General features: G+C 36.5%; 1 protein-coding gene across 1 annotated transcript; it reads right to left on the minus strand.

The window, feature by feature from the left end:
• Positions 1 to 1,253: 1,253 nt before the first annotated feature.
• On the minus strand, positions 1,254 to 19,609 carry LOC141284356 (alpha-2-macroglobulin-like protein 1). The gene is made up of 33 exons (XM_073817354.1): positions 19,456 to 19,609; positions 19,263 to 19,315; positions 19,105 to 19,125; positions 18,832 to 19,000; positions 18,647 to 18,731; positions 18,427 to 18,532; positions 16,403 to 16,505; positions 15,396 to 15,505; positions 15,090 to 15,272; positions 14,821 to 15,015; positions 13,241 to 13,304; positions 12,983 to 13,128; positions 12,720 to 12,869; positions 10,429 to 10,605; positions 10,232 to 10,313; positions 10,028 to 10,118; positions 9,634 to 9,859; positions 9,422 to 9,548; positions 6,649 to 6,774; positions 6,394 to 6,441; positions 6,009 to 6,092; positions 5,694 to 5,870; positions 5,278 to 5,359; positions 4,905 to 5,061; positions 4,290 to 4,364; positions 4,007 to 4,169; positions 3,650 to 3,843; positions 3,328 to 3,543; positions 3,004 to 3,119; positions 2,191 to 2,281; positions 2,029 to 2,097; positions 1,567 to 1,672; positions 1,254 to 1,313 (listed from the first exon to the last, which is right to left on the minus strand). The coding sequence occupies exons 1-33, from the start codon at positions 19,607 to 19,609 to the stop codon at positions 1,273 to 1,275; spliced, it is 3,987 nt and encodes a 1,328-aa protein (XP_073673455.1). The 3' UTR covers positions 1,254 to 1,272.
• Between the last annotated feature and the right edge of the window lie 1,237 nt (positions 19,610 to 20,846).

Raw genomic sequence — 20,846 nt, forward strand, 5'->3', positions numbered from 1 at the left:
GAGTCAAAACAGTGCTTCATTCGTTGTACACAAGAAGATCTGCTGTAGGGAGACAACAGTTCTGATACCTCTACCAAACTGTAGTGGGCAACATGGCTCTTATTATGAGAAGAGCAAGGTATGTGAGCATTTCATATTTCTTAGGTTTGTCTTGTGACATCATGTCCTGTTTTTGGTTTGTTAACTGTCTTTAGTTCATGTTGTGTTTATATGATCCACTTGTTTGATGCAGACCAAGATACGATAAGATCCACAATAGATATGTGCAAACTGCCTTTCAGATAGTGGTTATTACTAAATACAGAGACATTTTCTGTATTGCAGTCATAAAAAAAACATTTTAAATATATATTTTGACTTGGAATTTATAATAATATCAACACTAAAACTGCCTTTCAAATAATTAGTCATTGAGTATCAGTTCAGTCTTTGAGCAATACATACTGAATGGTTAGGTGTATACTAAACCAGTAGAAGAGTTGAATCAATCCACAGCAACAAATCAGTTGTACTTCTACTAAAATATCAAGTGCTTTGAAATTTGATATTTTGAATATATCAAAATATACAGACAGGGAAACTGACGTAATATTGTAAACATCTGCAATTGGCAGATGTGTGCATTTTGTCGAAAACATAGTCATTGAGTTGGGAAAAATGTAAAACTTGCTTATTCTTTAAAGATCCAGATATTTGCATATGTACAGTAATAATAAATCTAGACAATAAATAATCACAGGACACAAATGATTCTGATGCAGAAATTGATAAGTTGTTTATTAGCATTTAAGTCTATAATACAGAAATGTATTATTTTTGATTTAAGAGAACAGTAAGATTTTATTACAAGAAAGTGAAAGAAGAACAGAAAAAGTGTCAGTCTTGCCATATATTCCAGTGTACAGTTCTTTAGCATTTCAGATCATCACCTGAAAAACAATAGATAAATCGACCTTTATCAAACAACATATTTATATATATATCTCATAATATAACATTCATATCTGTCCTCTATACGTCATTGTAAAATGCTGATTTGGAGCTCAAGAAAAAAAAAATATTATCAATGTTGTTTTTTTTCAGGATTCTTTTATGAATAGAAAGTTCAAAAGAGCAATTGAAATAGATTTTTTTAGTGACATGTAAATGTCTTTATGGATTTGGGTATTCAAATATACGAGTACAATTTTTAAAATATACTGATGGAGGTTTAGTTAAAATTGAGTTTAAAGCTTAAATAATTACAGCACTTACGGTAGTGTTCGGTACGGTTTATTCACATGGAGAAGTGTAGTCAATCACAGACAACTCACCTGGAGGAATAGAAACACAATTTAGTTTTTTGTATGCTGCATTGTTGAGCTTGTCTCAATAAAATGAAAATGCATTATGGTAAGATTAAAAACAAGCTTGTAAGGCACAATTACGCAATGCTTATATCATGATGTCACTAAGATTTATAAAAAATGAAACTAAAATGAAAATAGGTTTTCACATTTTTATGATTTATTAAATTTTTATTTTGTTATGTATTATATTTTGCCAGGTTAATGAATAAACACGTACTGATTTTGTAGTAGTCATAGACGATCACTACAGCTGGTCTCAAGTTCTGCACCGGTACTTCCTGCACAAGCTTCAGGCTGATAGACGTCTCCTCATTCTTTTTCAACTGGAATGGAAGAGAAAGTTATTACATTATGATTACAGAGAGATTTATTTTCTATGAGAATGTGTTAAAGGAATAGTTCACCCAAAAATGAAAATTTGCTTAAAATTTACTCAGTGGACATGAAATTTTGCATTACATCACTTGAGCCATTGGTAATGGTAATGCAAAATTTCTCAAAATCTATTCTGATCATCTGCATCTTGGTTGGCCTCAGAGTGAGTACATTTTCAGCCAGCTTTCATTTTTGGGTGAACTATTCAGAGTCAGTTTATCCCTTTTATTGTAAGAATATCAGTGACAGTGACCCATCCCAAAAAGGTTTTGAACCCCTCAAGATATTTGAATAAAACATTTACACTATCCAAATAGAAAATGACACGATCCGCATCCAGATCCAGACGTTTGATGGTGCGGTCTTCCCTTAGCTGTGGAAACAGAGAAGCGAGTGAGAACGAATCAAACGCTGGCTATACAACTTGAGATCAAAAGAGGACCAGAGCCCTTCAAGCGTCACTCACAGCCTGAAGAGACGTCTCATCCGGCTTAAAACCAGACAGGAGCTTGACGTTAATGATCACCATGTTGGTTTCCACTCGTGTGCCACTATACCTGTCATACAATCGTTCCAACAATCACAAACAGGGTTCACAACCACACATTGTTCACTGTATGTAGTCTGACAGACAGCAAAGAGTCTATTACGCCATAAACTAGGTTGAATCTTTATTCATTCTGTATTTATATAGTGACATGGATATGTTAAGTTACCTATTCATTAAGCAAAATAATTTGAATTATTTGAAGTTTTTTAATCTAATCAGTAATGATTATTACATTTTTTAAAAATAGGTTTCAAATGTAATTTATTCCAGTGATGTCAAAGCTGATTTTTCAACATCATTACTCCAGTCTTCAGTTTCACATTCTTCAGAAATCATTATAATATGCTGATTTGATGCTCAAGAAACATTTCTTATTAATATTTATGTTCAAAAGAACAGCATTTATTTGATATATATATATATATTGTTACATTTATGTCTTTACTGTGACTTTTGAGCAATGCAGTGCATCCTTGCTGAGTAAAACTATTAATTTATTTTGAAAAAATGTCTTACTGACCCCAAATTTTTAAATAATAGAATATATTTAATATGTATTATTATTGTTATATTATTTATTATATATATTTAAACATCTAATTAAAAATAATCCTTTTTGATAGTTTGTAGTATTTAAAAAAGACAAATAAAATTTGTTGAAAGTTTTACATACATAGCTGTTTTTATGAATCAAGACACTAATGTAATTTTTAAAGAGGTGTGGCTCACCTTACAGTGGTGTTTAGTGTAAAAGCTGTGATCTTTCTGTTGCTGCATTTTGTTTTTGCATTGATTTTGAAGGCCAAAGAGTCTGGAGGAGGCGGGATATTGTAGTGCAAGGCAAACTGGGAGACAAAAACACAGAATGATTTCAAAGACGAGGTGATTTATATCACTTTTACAAACTTAAGTAGTCATCATACAGTATCCTTATTGTAATTCCAAATCCTTATGACTTCTTTATATAGAAGAAAGTAAATAAGGAAAACTTTTATTTCTGGAGTACCTAGTCCTTAAACTTAATATGTGCATCATAAGAGTCAGCACACAGACCTGCACAAACACACAGCCTTTGCCTTCGGCCCGGAGATTGTATGTGCCAGTAGCTTCCTGCAGCTGTTTCTCCTGGTAAAGCAGCCGGTTGTTCTGATTCACGGTGAACCGGTTCCTCTGGCCTGAAGGGGAGGTCACAGTTATGGTAATGGTTCCCACTGTATTGTAGGTGGCAGCACTGTACTTAGCAAGAGCCTGGAGTGCTACTACAGTATCCTGTTGACAGAGCGAGAGAGCGACACCACTTACAGTCAATAATGATTAAACACATTATAAAGACAGATAGGGGTCTAAAAAAGCTGCATGAGATAAATAATATTACCTGTGTAGAGGAGAAGCCTCCAAATGCATTCTGCTGCTTGGTTAACCAGTGCACTATGCTAGCAGAGTAGTCCAGTCCAAATCCAGGCGGTGTGGGTCCAGAGAGCAGCGCCAGCAACACATAGGCACTTGTCTCTACCTCCAGAGAGCCCATCAGTTGTGCATTATTAGCCATAGTCCAATATCGTCCAACACCTGAAATAACCAGAGCATGAAAACTGGAACATTTAGGTCTAGTGATTGTTTTTATTAATAAAAGTAGAAGAGACAACTTAGCAAATAGCAAAAATATATATTTTTACAAGACAAGTCTTTTTGTATTGTTATTTGTCCTATTTAACCTAAAGCTGAATGGTACCGTCTCTTCTGGCCTGCTGGTCCAGGTTGGAAAGGAGGATCCGTCTCATCTGTTCATCTCCAGCAAGAGTGAATGTGTAGGACAGCAAGGCGGTCACATAAGCGTTGGTAATGTTACGAGAAGATACCTTCAGACATGCAAGGCTCTTTGCCACCGTTTCATTCTTACAAAGCACACAAAAGACTTAATGAGTGTCTCCTTCATTTATCAGTCATATTATCTGTATTTAATTAGACTTGAATTTGTCTGACTAGAATCCATCTCTTTAGTGGGTTTTACTCACAGCTTTTGGGACGCCTAACTCCAGCAGCGCTGCGGTGATGTACGCAGAAAGAGTGACTTCATCATTGACACCACCCTGTGAGAGGATTAACATCATGAAAGATCCTTCTCACTCTCAGCACTTCAGTCTCCTCAATTTATTATCATCTAACAGACATTTTCAGAGTGTGAAATCCAGGACCACTAGACTTAGGAGCCGTTTTCCTCTTCATAGATGACTCTGATCTATTACCTCTACCTGCAATCATTTCCTCATCCCTCTCAATGCTGTGACAGCTTCACATCTTTCGGCTTTTTTACATTTAAAATGTAACTTTTCTATTTTTGTATTTATTTCTCTTTTTTATATGTAACTCTAAGCATTACTTTTTCCTATGAATTCCTAAATGTAATGATACAGTGTGCCCTGTTATGTAGCTGACATTACATTTTTTTGTTGTTTTCAAGTTTGAACATCTAAACATCCTAAAAAAAAAAAGCATAAGTGGCTTTCAAAAACATCTTAATAATTCCAAGCTTTTGACTTTTGAGTGTAGATCAGCTGGGATCTTAGGCTGGTTGAATAGGTTTTTTCAGCAGCAGATAAAGGATCTGAGCATGATTCTTCTGTTCTTACCATCATATCAATGTGAATAAGTGTCCCAACAGATGCAAAGCAGCCGTTCTCCTTTTGCTGTTGTTTCAACCATTCCTTTGCCTGATCGATGTTAGTCTGATCTATAAATGTATACTTCTTCGCCCCACCAAAACTCTTCATCACAAATGCAGTTAGCCTGAGGAAACAATAGAAATTCCTGTCAAATACCCATAATTTGGTAAATCTGCCATAATAGTTTTTAGGACGTTTCTTTGTGCAAAGTCCATGTGGACTAGGTTTTCCCTATTCCAAAAACAACTTCTTACCAGAAGTGGATTAAATCTATATACAGGAAGCCAGAAACCACACAGTAAGCAACTAAATTCTTTCATTGTCTCTGTACCAGACTCACCAGGTATTACCAGAAGGATCATTCTTCCCAAAAGCGCTGTAAGATCCATCATCATGCTTGTATGTCAGCTCTCTCTGATAGCCTGCAACACAAGAAGGAAAAAAGATATGCTTGATTATAAGCAATTTTGCTGAAAAGGGGGCAACTGGACCCTTTTTTAATTAATATATATATATTTTTTTATTAGTTCATTATTTTTCTGATTAAATTTTCTGTAAATTGATATTGTTAAAATATCACATATTTAATTTAATTTAAAAAAGCCTGGGAACATTTAATATAATCAGTATTTTTGCTTTGCTTTACAGCATTTTTTTAAACATATTTGTACTTAATAACAATGTGCTTATCATATTTACAATGTTCTTAATAAATAGTATTTACTGTATCTTCTATTTTAGAACAGTTTTCCTCACCGCTCTCCAGGGAGGTTATGGCTCGGTTTTTAATCTCAGGAGTGAGCTGCCCGCTGCTCTCCAGGTACTGAAGGATGTAGATATTGGGGGCAAAAAGCAGCATGTTCTGCTCTCCACAACCATACGGCATAGCCAATAGATTAGCGATGTTCTTCAGACCACGACCCATCAGATCACCTACGGACCAAACAGCCATATAACTGTCAGTATAATTAAAATCAATTCCTCTGATAACACAGTGTTTAACCTTTTTATACTTATATTACAAGGCAATCAGTGCACATTATGTACATTTGTCAACACTTTAGGGCTCACCCAGAACAGTGACGAAGCTTTTGGCAGAACCCTTGACAAACACACTGGGTAGAGTGAGAGAGACTGATGTGTTGTATGGACGGTCTAATGGAATAGAAAACAAAACATCAGGTTTAAAACATGAGGTCTTGCTGTACTTTACTACAGACAATCATGTTTTTCATATCTTGTGGAAATGACATTGGATTTAAAATGACATTATGCATTACTGTGAACAGGATTTTTGCTTATTTTTACAAACTGAAGGTCAAAATTATTATTTGTGGTATTGGCTAACTGACAGCATGTTACAGAGTTTAACCATCTATTAAAGACAGAATTTTATTTTATTCTTTTCTTTATACTTCTTTTAATTGACAGCACAACACACTGTAATGCCACTAACCTTTTAAGCAAATGAGTTCATTCTGAGTGACTGACTGTTTAGTTCCCTCTGCCTGAGGGAAAAAAAATGTGTAATATCAGTTTCAAATGTATTTTCTTTTACAGATTTTAAGACCCAAAACAATACCTGAATAGCTTTTATCTAAAAAAAAATGTTTTTTTCTTCCTTTAGAACAATGTTTCAACACAGTATGACCAGGAATGTGTATTAAGAAAGTAATCATGGTTTCTGGAAGCTCACATACAGTAAAGGCACGTACCTGCACCAGAACGCTCTGCATCACAGTATCAACTCTGCCTCTGTCCGGCAAAGTCACCACTTTATTGTCACACAGTTCTCGGCTCCTCACCGCCTCAGCGCGCACTGTAATGTTCACCTTTCCTGTAAAACACACACACCAGTGACAGTGGATTTAAGTCACAGAAGAAACACCCCTGGTGTGTAAAAGGAAAGTCCACCCAAAAATAAAATTCTCTCATCATTTACTTACCTCTATATCATTCCAAACCTGTATGTCTTTCTTTGTTCTGCGGATAAGATCTTTTGAATAAAGTCGGTAACCAAACAGTTTTAGTTCCCATTGACTTCCACTAAGTGTTTAATACCCATAACCGGCATTCTATAAAATAACTTTTTCATCGGCAGAAGAAAGAAATTCGTACAGGTTTGGAATGCAAGGGCGTAGATTTGCTCTGGACATTGGTGGGGACCTATGACTCCAAGTGGATTGTCTATTGGTGAACTGTCAACAAAATTCTAGCCATGGCAATATTAGTATGTAGCATATCATTTTCTTTCACAAGACTGATTTCTGACAAATAGTCGTCATTAGATTAGGAGAACTGACAGGGATCATATTTATACTTTTACATTTAGCTGTTTAATCTGCTGTTAGTTTTAAGTCCGTATTCACAGACTATAGCCTGCAGTGATGCGCGGGTTGATCCAAAATGAGCGGGTGCCTGCGGTTACCGGCGGTTACGAGTCGTCCAAAAATATTTTTAATGATATTCGGGTCGCGGTCGGTCGGGTCGTTTGAAATAAAGATGCCAATTAAACCTTTGTAATTTATATAGTACTAGACACAATTTTCTATGAAATACATAGACCTACACTTTATTGGCTGAATAATATTTACCTTTTGAATGTTGAGCGTTATTAACTGTTGAATAAATGCGGACAGGGACAAAATGCCCGATTTCCCAACACGTTGAACTGAACAATGCCATTGTACCATTTTAATAGGCTACTTTTAAACATAGCTCAGTAATGTCAGCTTTATGTATTTTCTGAGAGGGGGTGGGATTTTTGTTGGGAAAGTCGGGGGAGAGATGCACACTTCGATTAGACTGGATAAACACATGCAGCATCTTAATTGTTAAGAAAATGGTATTCCTAATAAATGTCTCGAATATTTTGATTATGTCCAATGCTTCTCTTTCTTTTTGGAATTATTAGACACATTTCACTATGTCTTTTCAAATGCCTAGATCTGTTTAATTTCCTTAATTATAACATTTCTAGCACTATTTTTAACCGTTTATTCAAGCAATAATATATAAATTATCTCATGCATGCTTGTTTAAAACCAGGGATTAAAAACGAATTCCAAGTAAAAATTGTACTTTTTTCTTTACATTTCCAGAGAGCGAAAAGAACGAAATTAAACATTACTTAATAAATTCAAGGCACTATTTCCTTATTCATTTGATACAACTATTATAGCTATACAATTAATTTATAGAGGTAACATAATATTATTTTGTCATATTCATGATTCCTGAATTTATATATGAAAATTTCGTTTTGAAGTGCATTCGTTATGTTTGTATGAGAAAATTCGTTAGCCTTTTAAGTTGATTTAATATTCTTAATCATTTTTAGAAGTTGTTAAAAGTTAAGAAAAAAGGAATTAGCTTGTAGTCTATATATATTTAGGGCTATAGGCTAATCTTTTTCTTAACTTTTATTACACTGTAGATCGAAATAAAATAATTCTTGATCATATAGCTAATATCGGAGAATCACTGACATAATTTAGAGTACTTCGAAAACAAAACTATTTAAAACTGTATAAAGGAAAGACAAAATAAATCACAACAAGAACAATCTGTATTTTTCTTGTAATCAAAAACATTTCTTTTGACAAAATTACATAATTAATGCCGAATGATGTTTAACAGTGAATCTCCACCGCATAGCCGCATATAATCTCTGGTGTCAGTTGCAAATATTAAACATGCGGGTCAGGAAGCGGGTCGGGTACAATATTTTCTTTTTCTTTTTTTGCGGTCAGAGTTGCGGGCGGGTTAGTTGAAAACGTCGGTCGGGTTCGGGTTGTTTATACATTGACCCTCGCATCACTGATAGCCTTCCCTGCTATAATGAATGTGCGTCAAAGCGGTAAAAAAAAAAAAAAATTATTAATTAACTGTTGTCCTTACTTTGATGGACTTTGATGGATTCACTAGAGAACTTGAAGTGACTTACACTTTTCTTTGAAAAAAAGCTCCTTATGTCCAGCTTCTTCTTTTTTTTTTTTTTTTTTTTGCTGCCGCCAACACACCTTCTTGCACGGGAAAAAAAATCCACTGCATTTGGCGCTGCTTGTATCTGAACGCAGCCATAGCCTCTCACATGATAATCTCACAGCCAATCAAAATGTTCATATGTGTTTTAGGGGTGGGAGGACTCAAGGAGAGAACGTGATTTATCCCTTTCTGCATGTCTAGGTTAATGTTGTCAGCGCGATTTTTTTTAAGTGGATTAAATTATTGGTGGGGACATTTCAATGGTCGGAGGATATTGGTGGGGACACATCCCCTCCGTCCACCCTAAATCTACGCCCCTGTTGGAATGACATGAGGGTAAGCAAATGATGACAGATTTTTTATCTCTTTAAGACAAGTGTAATACCATGTCCTCGTGGAAACATGAAATAAACTTTTCAGTTTGGGGAAGCATATTGAAATAAAAATTAAATTTCTGTTTGTTTTTGCTCATATATAAGTCAAAGTATCTGGCTTACCCAGTTCAGAGGGTGTAATAATCCACTGGAAGGTTTGGCTCTCTTCAGAGCAAATGCACTGAGTGTATGTGCAGCCTCTGCACGGCTGAGCTGTGAACTGCGGTGAGTCTGCCAAAGTGGCCTTCACCTTTATGCAAAAAAAAAAGGGTTTTACTACAAACGCTTGCAAGACCTCTCCAGGACAAGCAAGTAAACACATTAAGGGGGCTTACCATGATACATTTGGGGAGGTAGTTGAATACAGTGGCTCTGAGAGTGAAGCTCTCCTCACGGATAACAGAGTAAGGAAGGGCGAGGCTCACGAAGAAGGGCTTGAAAGCAGTGAGATTAGTTTTGGGGGCCACTCCAAACCCGGCTGGGGATGTGCAGAAAGCCCCTGCTGCCCATTTAGTGATGGTGTCCGGGACAGTCTTTGCAACATCCACAGATCCTGATCTCCTGGTCAATGAAAAAAATATGTATTTTGTGTTTTAAAAAGGTTTTAATGAAGCAGTTGAATCAAGCTTTTTTTTTTTTTACATTAAAATATTTTTTCTGCATAATTAAATAGATTTTAATGTATACAGTACATACAGTAATGCCATTGTGTACACCCAAGATACATACCCTACAGGTATAAGATCCCATATCCAGGTTTCTGGAAAGGATTTGCGTATCTTCTGAGCACGTACATCTGGTAGGGCCATTACTGACCCCACTTTGCCCCCACTATTATCCGGAGAAACTGTTTGAATTGACAGTTTGTAAATACAGTCAGATAACAAGGCAATTTCCAAATCCTTTTTTTTTTTTTTTTTTGAAGTTACTTACCTTCTTTTATTAACGTATTATAATGATGACAAACTACAGGTGCTTTCACATTAGAGTTGGTAGCGATTTTGACTCCAACTCCCTATGAAAAAGCAAGTGTTACCGGATGTTACTGTGTGTAAGATGAATAGTGTACAGTGAGACACTGGCTGACCGCTGAGAAAATGGGAAGACATGGGAGGTGTTGTGTATCTTACTCTAAAGATGTTGTAGACATCCTTTTTTCCGTAGTAAGGGAAAGGAACGAAGGAGCGTTTGTGCCTCACAGATTCAGCAACAGGGATCTCCCAGGGAGGTGGACAAGGGTTAGGCTCCCACTCCTCATCATCGTATGGGTAACCTGACAAAATCTTGAATTGTAACATTCTAAGGACCTGTAGAGTAATAACAGATATTGAGCCGCAGCAGTGACAAGGCAATTTTAGTTCCATCAGTCGGGCTCTCTGAGTCACGTCAGAGACCAATGAATTGGGATCTCGCTTAGAGAGACCAATCTACTTTGTGTGTAAACTAAACGAGCCAATGCACATTGGCATGTGATGATTGCATTCAGCTGCCGCTGATCACAGCGTGAGTATAAATAAGCAGCAGGTGCAGCACACAGTCAGCTTTTCGCTTCGGAGCTGACCTTCATCTACTAAGATAGAACGATTCAAGAAGCAACTCTCTTTTTTTTTTGTGTGTGTGTTGGCGGCACAGTGTTTCTGCGGCGATGGTCTCTGTGTCGAATGGGAAAGCACACATTAGGCTGCACTACGTCCTTTTGTGTGCTGCAGCCATCTCCCCTGTATGCCTCAGCACTAAAAGAGCAATTCTAAAAGAGCTTCACTGGTGGATGTCTTTCTAAAGACGAAGCATTTAAAATGCCTTTCCACCTGTGTGTTTCTGGATACGGTCGTTACCTGTTGTCGGTTGACAGTCACGATCGCTGCTTCATGTGTCTGGGCACTGCGCATGCTAGTGCCAGTTTCCCTGGCAGGGGGACTCTACTTCTGGCAGGGAGCTGACTGGTCTTACGCAGTCAGTCGAGTGGATGTTTCTTTCAATGAAAACTCTGCTTCTGCTTGCATTGGCCTCCATCAAGAGCGTAGGGGACCTTCATGCATTTTCGGTCGACGAATCGTGCCTAGAGTTCAGGCCAGTGCAATGTGCCCAAGGTTCCCACTACTCCTTTCAGGGACCAGGTGGTGAGCCTGCAAGCGCTGCCCCCAGAGGAGGCAGACCAGACGCAAAGCTTTAGGACCTCAATCCTGCTCTTTGTCTGTCACGAAGGCCGGCAGAAGGGGAATGCCATCTCCAAGCAGAGAATGGCCCACTGGATAGTGGATCACCCTGGCTTATCAGACACAGGGTGTGCCCTGCCCGCTCAGGTTGCGAGCTCACTCTACTAGAAGTGTTTCATCCTACTGGGCGCTAGCTCGTGATGCCTCACTGACTGACATCTGTAGAGCTGCGGGCTGGGCGACCCCTAACACATTTGCTAGATATAGCCTTCGCATGGAGCCAGTATCCTCCTGTGTTCTCACCTCAAACGGGTAGAAGCACTGAGAGCCCCGGCTCGGCTTGCTAAAACTGCTCCAGAGTGTCCATACAGTAGACCCTGTCGAGCTCCTCCATCCCCTCGGCAGCCAGATATATATCGGAGCGTCCGGCGCCATATGAGATAGCTAAGTGGGAACGGAGACGTCACGTCCCATCACCACAGCTGCTGTACTACCGCTATATGGCCGGGCCCCACCTCAGCTCCTCAAAACCTGACTGCGCTGCACCTGCTGTACAATTTATATTGGATGCAATCATCGCATGCCAATGTGCACTGGCTTGTTTAGTTTACACACGAAGTAGATTGGTCTCTCTAAGCGAGATCCCAATTCGCCGGTCTCTGACGTGACGTCTCTGTTCCCTCCCTCAGGGAACGAGGGTTACATACGTAACCGAGACGTTCCACCATATGAAATTTTTTTAATAACAATAAAAGTATTTCTAATGCCATGTGGTATATCCACCCAGTAAAAAGTAATAACATATTTTCCTGACACTGCATGAGTTTTGTTTTTAAAATATGAATAATTAGTGAAGCACTTTTTATATATATATATATATATATATATATATATATATATATATATATATATATATATAATACAAATTTGTACTATTTATGTATGTTATTAGTTATATTACAATATATTTATATTTATATCTTGGTAAAATATTAAATGATATAAAAGATTATGTTAACCTACTTTTTGAAAGTTTCTTTTCTTTTAATACCGGGACAGTTGATCACTCTGACATTTTTACTTAATTTTTACTCCCAAAAAATGGTCAAAATGAATTTTAATGTAGAATTTAAAAACATGATAAAAACTAATTTTTGCAAATTAATAAAATCTGATACTTATATAGAGTGCCATGTCCCTGACCAATCTCTTAAAATAAAGATTATCTACTAGCTAGTTGTAATGTACATCATGGTTTAACATACAGCGGCTGCATCCAGCTCTGCCTCTAGTCTCAACAGCAGCACACTCTGATCAATGGCCCGCACAGAGCACAAGGAACCAGGATTGGCTTTCAGATTAAGAGATATCTTCTCTCCAGGCAGTGCAGTGGGAGATGAGAACTGCAAGGACACCTGTAAAAGCACAGGCATGTTCTCATCACACATTAATGATTAAAAACAAAAAACATAAACGCTTAAAGGGCACACTGAGTTCTGAAATAATATTTTATGTGGGATTTTCTGACCTTGTTTGGCAAACATTCTTCAATGGGGAAGTCCATACTGTCTGCTACAATTTCTCCATTGGGAAGAACTGCGTAAACCACCACCTGAGCGTATGGAGTCAGAGCGGCCGTATTCTTCAATACGAATGTCAGTTCTCCTTTGTTTTCTTTTATGAAAGCGAGAGAGCATTTGTGGAAACAAAAAGGTGCATGCTGAACCACAGTGTACACAGACCATAAAAATACACTTTAGATTGCTAATGTAATAGAGTTGTGTACCTCTTACGGTGTTCACATTCACAGACAGACGACCATTTTGAACCATGTTGCCTCTAGACAAGACCTGGAGTGCAGGTAGATAATTACTGTATGACAATTTATGTAATGCTATGGAGTTGTACAGCTTCACTAGCATTGTGATTTTTTTTTAATAATTTGAATTTTGTCTAAATAAATAAATGTATAAAAAAATTCTAACATTATAAGAGGGCTGGGTTTTGAGACATTTCACAGTTTGATTCGATTCGATTTAGATTTTGGATATATATCAGTAACAGTACATGCAAAATTTTCTCAAGCAAAAAAAAAAAAAATATCTTAATGAATGCTGTAAAATATACATGTGAGTCAATCAGTCCTACATTACTGTAATATTGTATAAAAAATGCTTAAATTACACTCAATGTAGTTTTAATAATAATAAAGTTACAATTGCATAATTATATTTCTACTCCATTTAATTGTTTTAAATATAAACATTTAAATGGTGGCTGTTTATTTAAACATAAATTAAACCCCTGGTAAAAAAAAAACAAAAAACAAAAAAACATAAGCATATGCTGGTTAGGTAGTTTTGATGTTGGGATGCTGGTATGTTTTGATGCTGGTTTAAGCTGGTCCTGTGCTGGACCAGCAAAAGGACCAGCATAAACCAGCAAAGGTCCAACAAAAACCAGCTAAGGATCAGCTTAAACCAGCATCACAACATACCTAACCAGCATATGCTGGTTTTTTCAACAGGGACACTGAAGAACAGTAAAAAAATGATAATGAATATGTTACATGGTGCATATATTTAGCAAAATGCTCCTCTCTAGAGTTAATTTTTCTAGCTGACTAAAAGTTTATGGTCATCGAATATGTTTTTTCCGGAGGTAAATGTGACGTTACGTGTCATTGTTTACAAGCTGTTATATTGACGGCTTTGCATTAAAACACTGATTGAGCAATTACATGAGTCAGGATATGGATTTCGGTAAGTTGTACTCTTTCTTTTAACATATCTTCGGGTGTTTATTCGTGTTATTCCGTACTAAAACTGGTATTAAAATGGAAGAGATGATCAGTTTACGTATGCTTTGCACTGCCACTTTTCTTGAACTGAGGCACAATAGGGATCTGTCAATCCACATTAAACAGTGCCAAAACGGTATTCATTGTTTGACTATTGTAATAAAACGGACTGGATTTAAAAAAGCTGATTGTATGTGAGGGGCGCTATGATGTTCCAATCATTCATTTAAAACAGGCTAGACAAATCGATTCTTGGGATTCAAGAACTGATATAGTTTGTAAAAATGAGAATCGATTAAAATTGAGAAATCTATATTTTTAACCCAGCCCTGCATTATAATATAAAGTACAGTATGAAAAACTATTATTTTATAAATTATTTATAAGTTATAAATAGTATAAGGTTCCAATATAAACCTATACAGATAATCAAATAAATCTTAAATAATGGCTAATAACCAATATGGTACTGTTATAGCATGCTTCCTTAAAAAAGAGCTTGTTAAGCAATAAAACAAATAACCGAACAATTGATGGAAGACAAGGTGTGTCAGTGTTAAACATACAATATAGAAGAAATCCAAGGTTTTCTGGCCTGTTTTCAGCACACTGCCCTGAATGCTGTAACTGGCCGTCACTGTTGCATTCCTGTTACAGCTGATCTTCTCTGAAGCCTTTGTCAATATCAGGAAACTTTTGCTTATGGAGTGAAAGGGTCTTACGTTGAGAGAGCCTTCAGAAACAGTCCGATCTTTACCACCCTTATGTTGAGCCTAAAAAAGTTTGCAAATCATCAGTATACTGAATTATATTCATAAACATCGTGTTATAAAACAAAAACACCACTAACCTTTAAATGCACAGGTAATTCTGACCAATCTGAAGTGTTAAAGGAGAAGTAGGCAGCGCCATTGATGTCTGTCGTCAGTGTCACATTGACACTTTTTTCACCATAATTTGCATATACAATCACCGGCTCATTTTTCATCACACTGGACTGTGGATTAGTGACCACAACCTGTTTAGAAACCATGTAAAAAAAAAAAACTAAATGATTAGCTCACAAACAAAAGTAATGCTCCCTGACACAATATGGCTCAATAATTAATAGCAAAGCTAATGACCTCCAGCTAGCTGTTACCTTTCCCTTGAAGATCATACCAGGCCTGTATATATCTGGTGTGTCCTCAAAGCGAACACTGACATAATTACTGGTAAACACAGCCCAGGCAAAACCCTGCACAGTTATCCCTGAAGGAATAAAGGCCACATTTCATTACTTTGTTGTGGAGAATAAAAATGGTTAAAGGTGCCATAGAATGCATTGAGAGAATATTTTAAATTGTTCTCTGATATCTACATAAAAGGTATATGGCATAGGAAAGGGCAAAAAATCTCCAGAAATGGTTTTACAGGTCCATTTACAACCCTAGGATTTGCCCCTAGAATGAAATGCTCTGTTATTTGGAAGCTTCATGAATATTAATGAGCTCCGCTCTGATTGGCTGTTTCACAGAGCTCAATAGCTCGCACATGGATAAAAATATATATTTAATTAGGAGCTCTAGCCGCTCTTAATATACGGTTTGTTGAATCTGCCGTTTTGAATCGCGGATATTTTAGTGTGATTACTGTGATCGCATGTGCTCTGTGTAAAGTTACAATGCAGAGGGAGTGCTTCTTACCACACAAGTTGAGCAGCTTGTCAGTGATTCTCCAGATCTGTAAATCATTCGCCGTCATCAACGCAGTTATTTCTCCATCATTCACCATCATCAGCACAGTCATCTCTCTGTTTATGTGGTAAGTGAAATCCTATGTATTGCAATGTAACAGGCTAGCGCTAGCATTAAGCTAACCGTGTCCCTTCAATGGATTGCCTTGTTTAACTGATGTTGTTTTACTGATGATTGGGCGATGCAAATGTTGGAGACGTAACTATTAACGATCACGGGGATGTTGCATAACAGTCCTTTTTCGGTGGTCTTTTGCAAATACTAGATTTATATAAGAAGGAGGAAACGATGGTGTTTGAGACTCATGGTATGTCATGTCCATGTACTGAACTGTTATTTTTTAACTATGCCAAGGTAAATTCAGTTTTCCATTCTATGGCACCTTTAACAGCCATTTGTTTTTTACTCTCACCTGTTCCAGACTCCTCCACGTTACAAGTCACTTGGAAAGATCCTCCTGCATACAGGCCAAATGACACATTTATCACCCGAGACCCACAGCCAGTCTTGTCAGTCTGAATGAATAAGAATGAAAAGAAAAAGGTTATTTAAGACTAAAATATGTTGCAATATGCATGAGAAATTTAAAAAAAAATAAAAATAAAAGTACACTTTGGCACAGTGCATTTGTTATTAAGAATTAATAAATAATTAATAAATGAATGAATGCAAATGACCAGAACTGGGCTAATAGTACTCAACATGCCACTTAATTTTTTTTTTTACAAGGAAATAGAATTTCATAAAAACTTCAATGGCCAGCTTTTATAAACAAGGTACTAAACAAGGTTTAAAACTATTCAAAACAAAGAACAAAATCAGAAATGGTTGGTCTAAAATGAATTAAATAATGTTGAAATGTAGTAAAATAATACTTTATAATCATAAGAAGAGGTGAGCCACTGGCTCAACTTACCCCAGGACTTTAACTGTGTGGAAGTAGTGCTGAAGTCCAGCTAAAGATATACTTAAGTATATTTGATTGTGCTAAAGTGGAACTATTGCACGTATACTTTTACTACACTTTAAATATTATCGGCCTTTAACTGCAAAATATTAAAAGATCATACAATCCTCATCAACAGTGACAAATTTTTAGGCCTAATATTTAAAAAAAATGTGCATTGTGCACAAGTAATACTCTAAATAAAGTTTAATTACAATTTTTATATCAATAAGTCTCGAGCGATATGTCAGTAAATATGTTAATAGACTTGAACTATACTTAGTATAAAATAAATGCATTTTAAATCTATTACTTTTTTTACTAGGCAGTCCCTCCAGGATTTCACGATTTTTTTTTTGTGATTTTTGCGATTAAAATTATTAATTTTGTGGTGGCAAGGCCTAGAAATTTGTGAAAAATTTTGCGATTTATTTTATTATTTAATTTATTTATTAATAATTAGAATATCACATTTACCATATTAGGTATTATGTTAGATGCTCAATTATCATACATAACACAAATCAAACATAAAATTTGTTTATTCTGATACATTTGAACTTTTAAAATAACCTATTGGCAATATTCTTATGTGACCTTTGTAAACATTAACAGCAGGTGTAGAAATTTATACTGTACATAGCCTACTTCGGGGCAGCCGTGGCCTAATGGTTAGAGATTCGGACTTGTAACCCAAAGGTTGCAGGTTCGAGTCTCAGGTCCGGCAGGGATTGTAGGTGGAGGAAGTGAATGTACAGCACTCTCTCCACCCTCAATACCACGACTGAGGTGAGTCCCTTGAGCAAGGCACCGATCCCCCAACTGCTCCCCGGGCGCCGCAGCAATGGCTGCCCACTGCTCCGGGTGTGTGTTCACGGTGTGTGTGTGTGTTCACTACTGTGTGTGTGCACTTGGATGGGTTAAATGCAGAGCACAAATTCCTTGTATGGGTCACCATACTTGGCCTCACTCACCCCCTTTCCTTTCCTTCCTTTCCTTCATTTCAGTCACGTCTCAGGTACTCTTAGGATTTTGGTAGCCCAAAAATTAATTGAACTAGCCCAAATAAAAAAGCTTTTTAATTATTCCTTAATTAATCCTTATTAGGGTATGTCGAAAAACTCCCATCTCATTTTTCAACTTCAAAATTGTCCTACGTCACTGCAGAAGTACCGACCTAGTGTTTACAAAGGGAACTTGCAAAGAAGATCAAACACCCTTTACAAAAAAATGTAAAACAGTGATGTAGGGAGATTTTGAAGTTGGAGGAGAAAAATAGTTTTTCGACATACCCTAACTGTCATGAACCATAAGAGTTCAGAGAAGAGTACAGAGTACACAGAGCTAGACAAGACTAGCATTTGAGGTTAAAAAGTATATAAATTGTATTATTTTTTTATTTTTTTTAGAAAATAACAGATCGTTTTGCAGTGTTTTAAGGATTACAGGGCTAAAAGGTAATAGTTTTGTGTTTGTAGAGTGTAACTCACCATCATTGAATATTCGTTGCATACATCAAGCATGTCGCGGTAATCACCGCTCTTCACACACACTTCAGCATTCACAGACCCCAGCACAGGCTTGCCATAAGTGTATCTAAAGACAGTGACATTTTTTTTTTTTTTATTAGGCTGACCATATCACTAAAAACAGAGGTATGCAGCTTATTTATCTGTAAGGAAATTAACATTATTTGTAACAAATTCGTACTTTGCACAAACTTTTAGAGTGACCTCTTTGTCCTTGACAGTTATAACGGATGGAAAATCGATGTTTACTTCATATTTTGGCAGAACTAAAAGATACATGTGAAAACAAAAAAAACATTTTTTAAAACTATACAACTTAGGAGCTGATCAGTATTGGACTGACAAAAGTTGAATCATGTTTCTAACCATATTCTTGAATTTCAAAGACGTGTGATATTTGTTGGTTTTTATCATCCCAAGCATTGATAGTGTAGTAACCCTGAGCGGCTTCTGGAGACATGGAGTGGGACAGATCCAAAATACCAATCCTTATGGTTTGATTCAACCACTGACCAATGCGATTAAAATTAGGGTCCTAAACAATAGTGGAACATGATGAAAAAGAATACAGTGGAATCAACCAGCATTTAAGTAAAGTAACAAACAATGAACAGGTCATGGCTGCTTGAAGGTTTTCACCTGGAGTTCGACAGTTCGAAGCTGCAAGAGAAAGACAAAAGTTTAGTTAGGTCAAAATAACATTAACATATTTTGCCAGCACTTCAAACTGAAAAAAAATAAAAGAATAGTGAAGAAAAGAAATAAAATACTTTTTACATAAATTAAATTTAATTTACCACTTGATTGCGAGGCAATAAATTGGAATCCAGAGACACAATGCGAAATTTAACTTGGGAAGAGAAAATTTGAGACAAAATATTAGCACATACAGTACGCAATACAGAAAGACTCACAGCCTCATATTAATAAGAGCAAATGAGTACTGACAACTTAAACTATTTTAGAATAATTTACAAAGAGATGTATTACTTGTTTGTCCAGGCTTGTAGATAGGCTTGTCTGATCGGATGAAAAGAGGATTTCTGGGGGGAATTATGAGGATCTTAGTGGTTTTGTTCAGGGATGTTTTGCCCCCTCGGATGTCAACATAAACGGATGCCACAGACTCCCAACCCGTTCTCATCAATTTGCGTATAAATAACACGACTTTACACTTTCCAGTTGCGTGTAATACATACGCCAAAGTCCAATTTCGCGTGCATATGATACGCCAATCCTTCCCATTAACTTCTGTGGAGAGCAGATGCGTACAAATAGCACGCAGCATCTTCTACGGCAGTGACGTCACCTGCGAGGCTCGGTTTGCCCCGTTCACTAGATGCATATACACCTTCAAACAGGTAAGAAAGGCAACAAATTATCTTTTCTTTTGTAATGAGATCATTATTTTAATTGTTTCGCTGCTTCTGCGTCTCGTACGTGGGGTCATGTGTTAAAATGGAAGCGTGTGCTTTTAAATTAGAACAGTCGGCTGCTGCGTTAGCACAGCTGCTAATATTAGCCTAAGCTAACTTCTAATTGTTGCTGTTTTGAAATAGATAAATAAATAAAACCGTTTTAATTATATTCACGTGGCTAATGACAGCTTTACAGATCAACCAAACCAGTGTCACGTGATAAGCGCGATCATGTAAAAGTCCGCACATTTACCATAGTTTTACCATAGTAACTGTTGCTTGACCATATTTTGTGTAGCCAATGCACAAGTCACATCGTTTACCATGGTTTTACCTCATTAACCATAGTTTTACTGTGGTATTTGTTGTTAAAGCCCAACATTTACCATGGTTTTACCACTGTAAGCATAGTTTTACTGTGGTATTTGTTTTTAAAGCACAACAACCACAACATTTACCATGTTTTTACCACTGTAAGCATAGTTTTACTGTGGTATTTGTTCATAAAGCACAACAACCACAACATTTACCATGGTTTTACCTCAGTAACCATATTTTTACTGTTGTATTTGTTTTTAAAGCCAACATTTACCATGGTTTTACAACTGTCAGCATAGTTTTACTGTGGTATTTGTTTTAAAAGCACAACAACCACAACATTTACCATGTTTTTACCACTGTAAGCATAGTTTTACTGTGGTATTTGTTCTTAAAGCACAACAACCACAACATTTACCATGGTTTTACCTCTGTAACCATATTTTTACTGTTGTATTTGTTTTTAAAGCCAACATTTACCATGGTTTTACCACTGTAAGCATAGTTTTACTGTGGTATTTGTTTTAAAAGCACAACAACCACAACATTTACCATGTTTTTACCACTGTAAGCATAGTTTTACTGTGGTATTTGTTTTAAAAGCACAACAACCACAACATTTACCATGTTTTTACAACTGTCAGC

The sequence above is a fragment of the Garra rufa genome, chromosome 14 (assembly GCF_049309525.1).
Source record: "Garra rufa chromosome 14, GarRuf1.0, whole genome shotgun sequence".
Taxonomy (NCBI): Eukaryota; Metazoa; Chordata; class Actinopteri; order Cypriniformes; family Cyprinidae; genus Garra; species Garra rufa.

Bases quoted from the DNA above. Each gene is read 5' to 3' on its own strand.
- LOC141284356 (XM_073817354.1), bottom strand. From the start codon at position 19,609: ATGAGAACGGGTTGGGAGTCTGTGGCATCCGTTTATGTTGACATCCGA. The intron at 9,549-9,633 runs GTAAGCCCCCTT...TTTTGCATAAAG, and splicing joins ACCTCCCCAAATGTATCATG to GTGAAGGCCACTTTGGCAGA. The intron at 5,871-6,008 runs GTGAGCCCTAAA...TTTGGTCCGTAG, and splicing joins AAGCTTCGTCACTGTTCTGG to GTGATCTGATGGGTCGTGGT.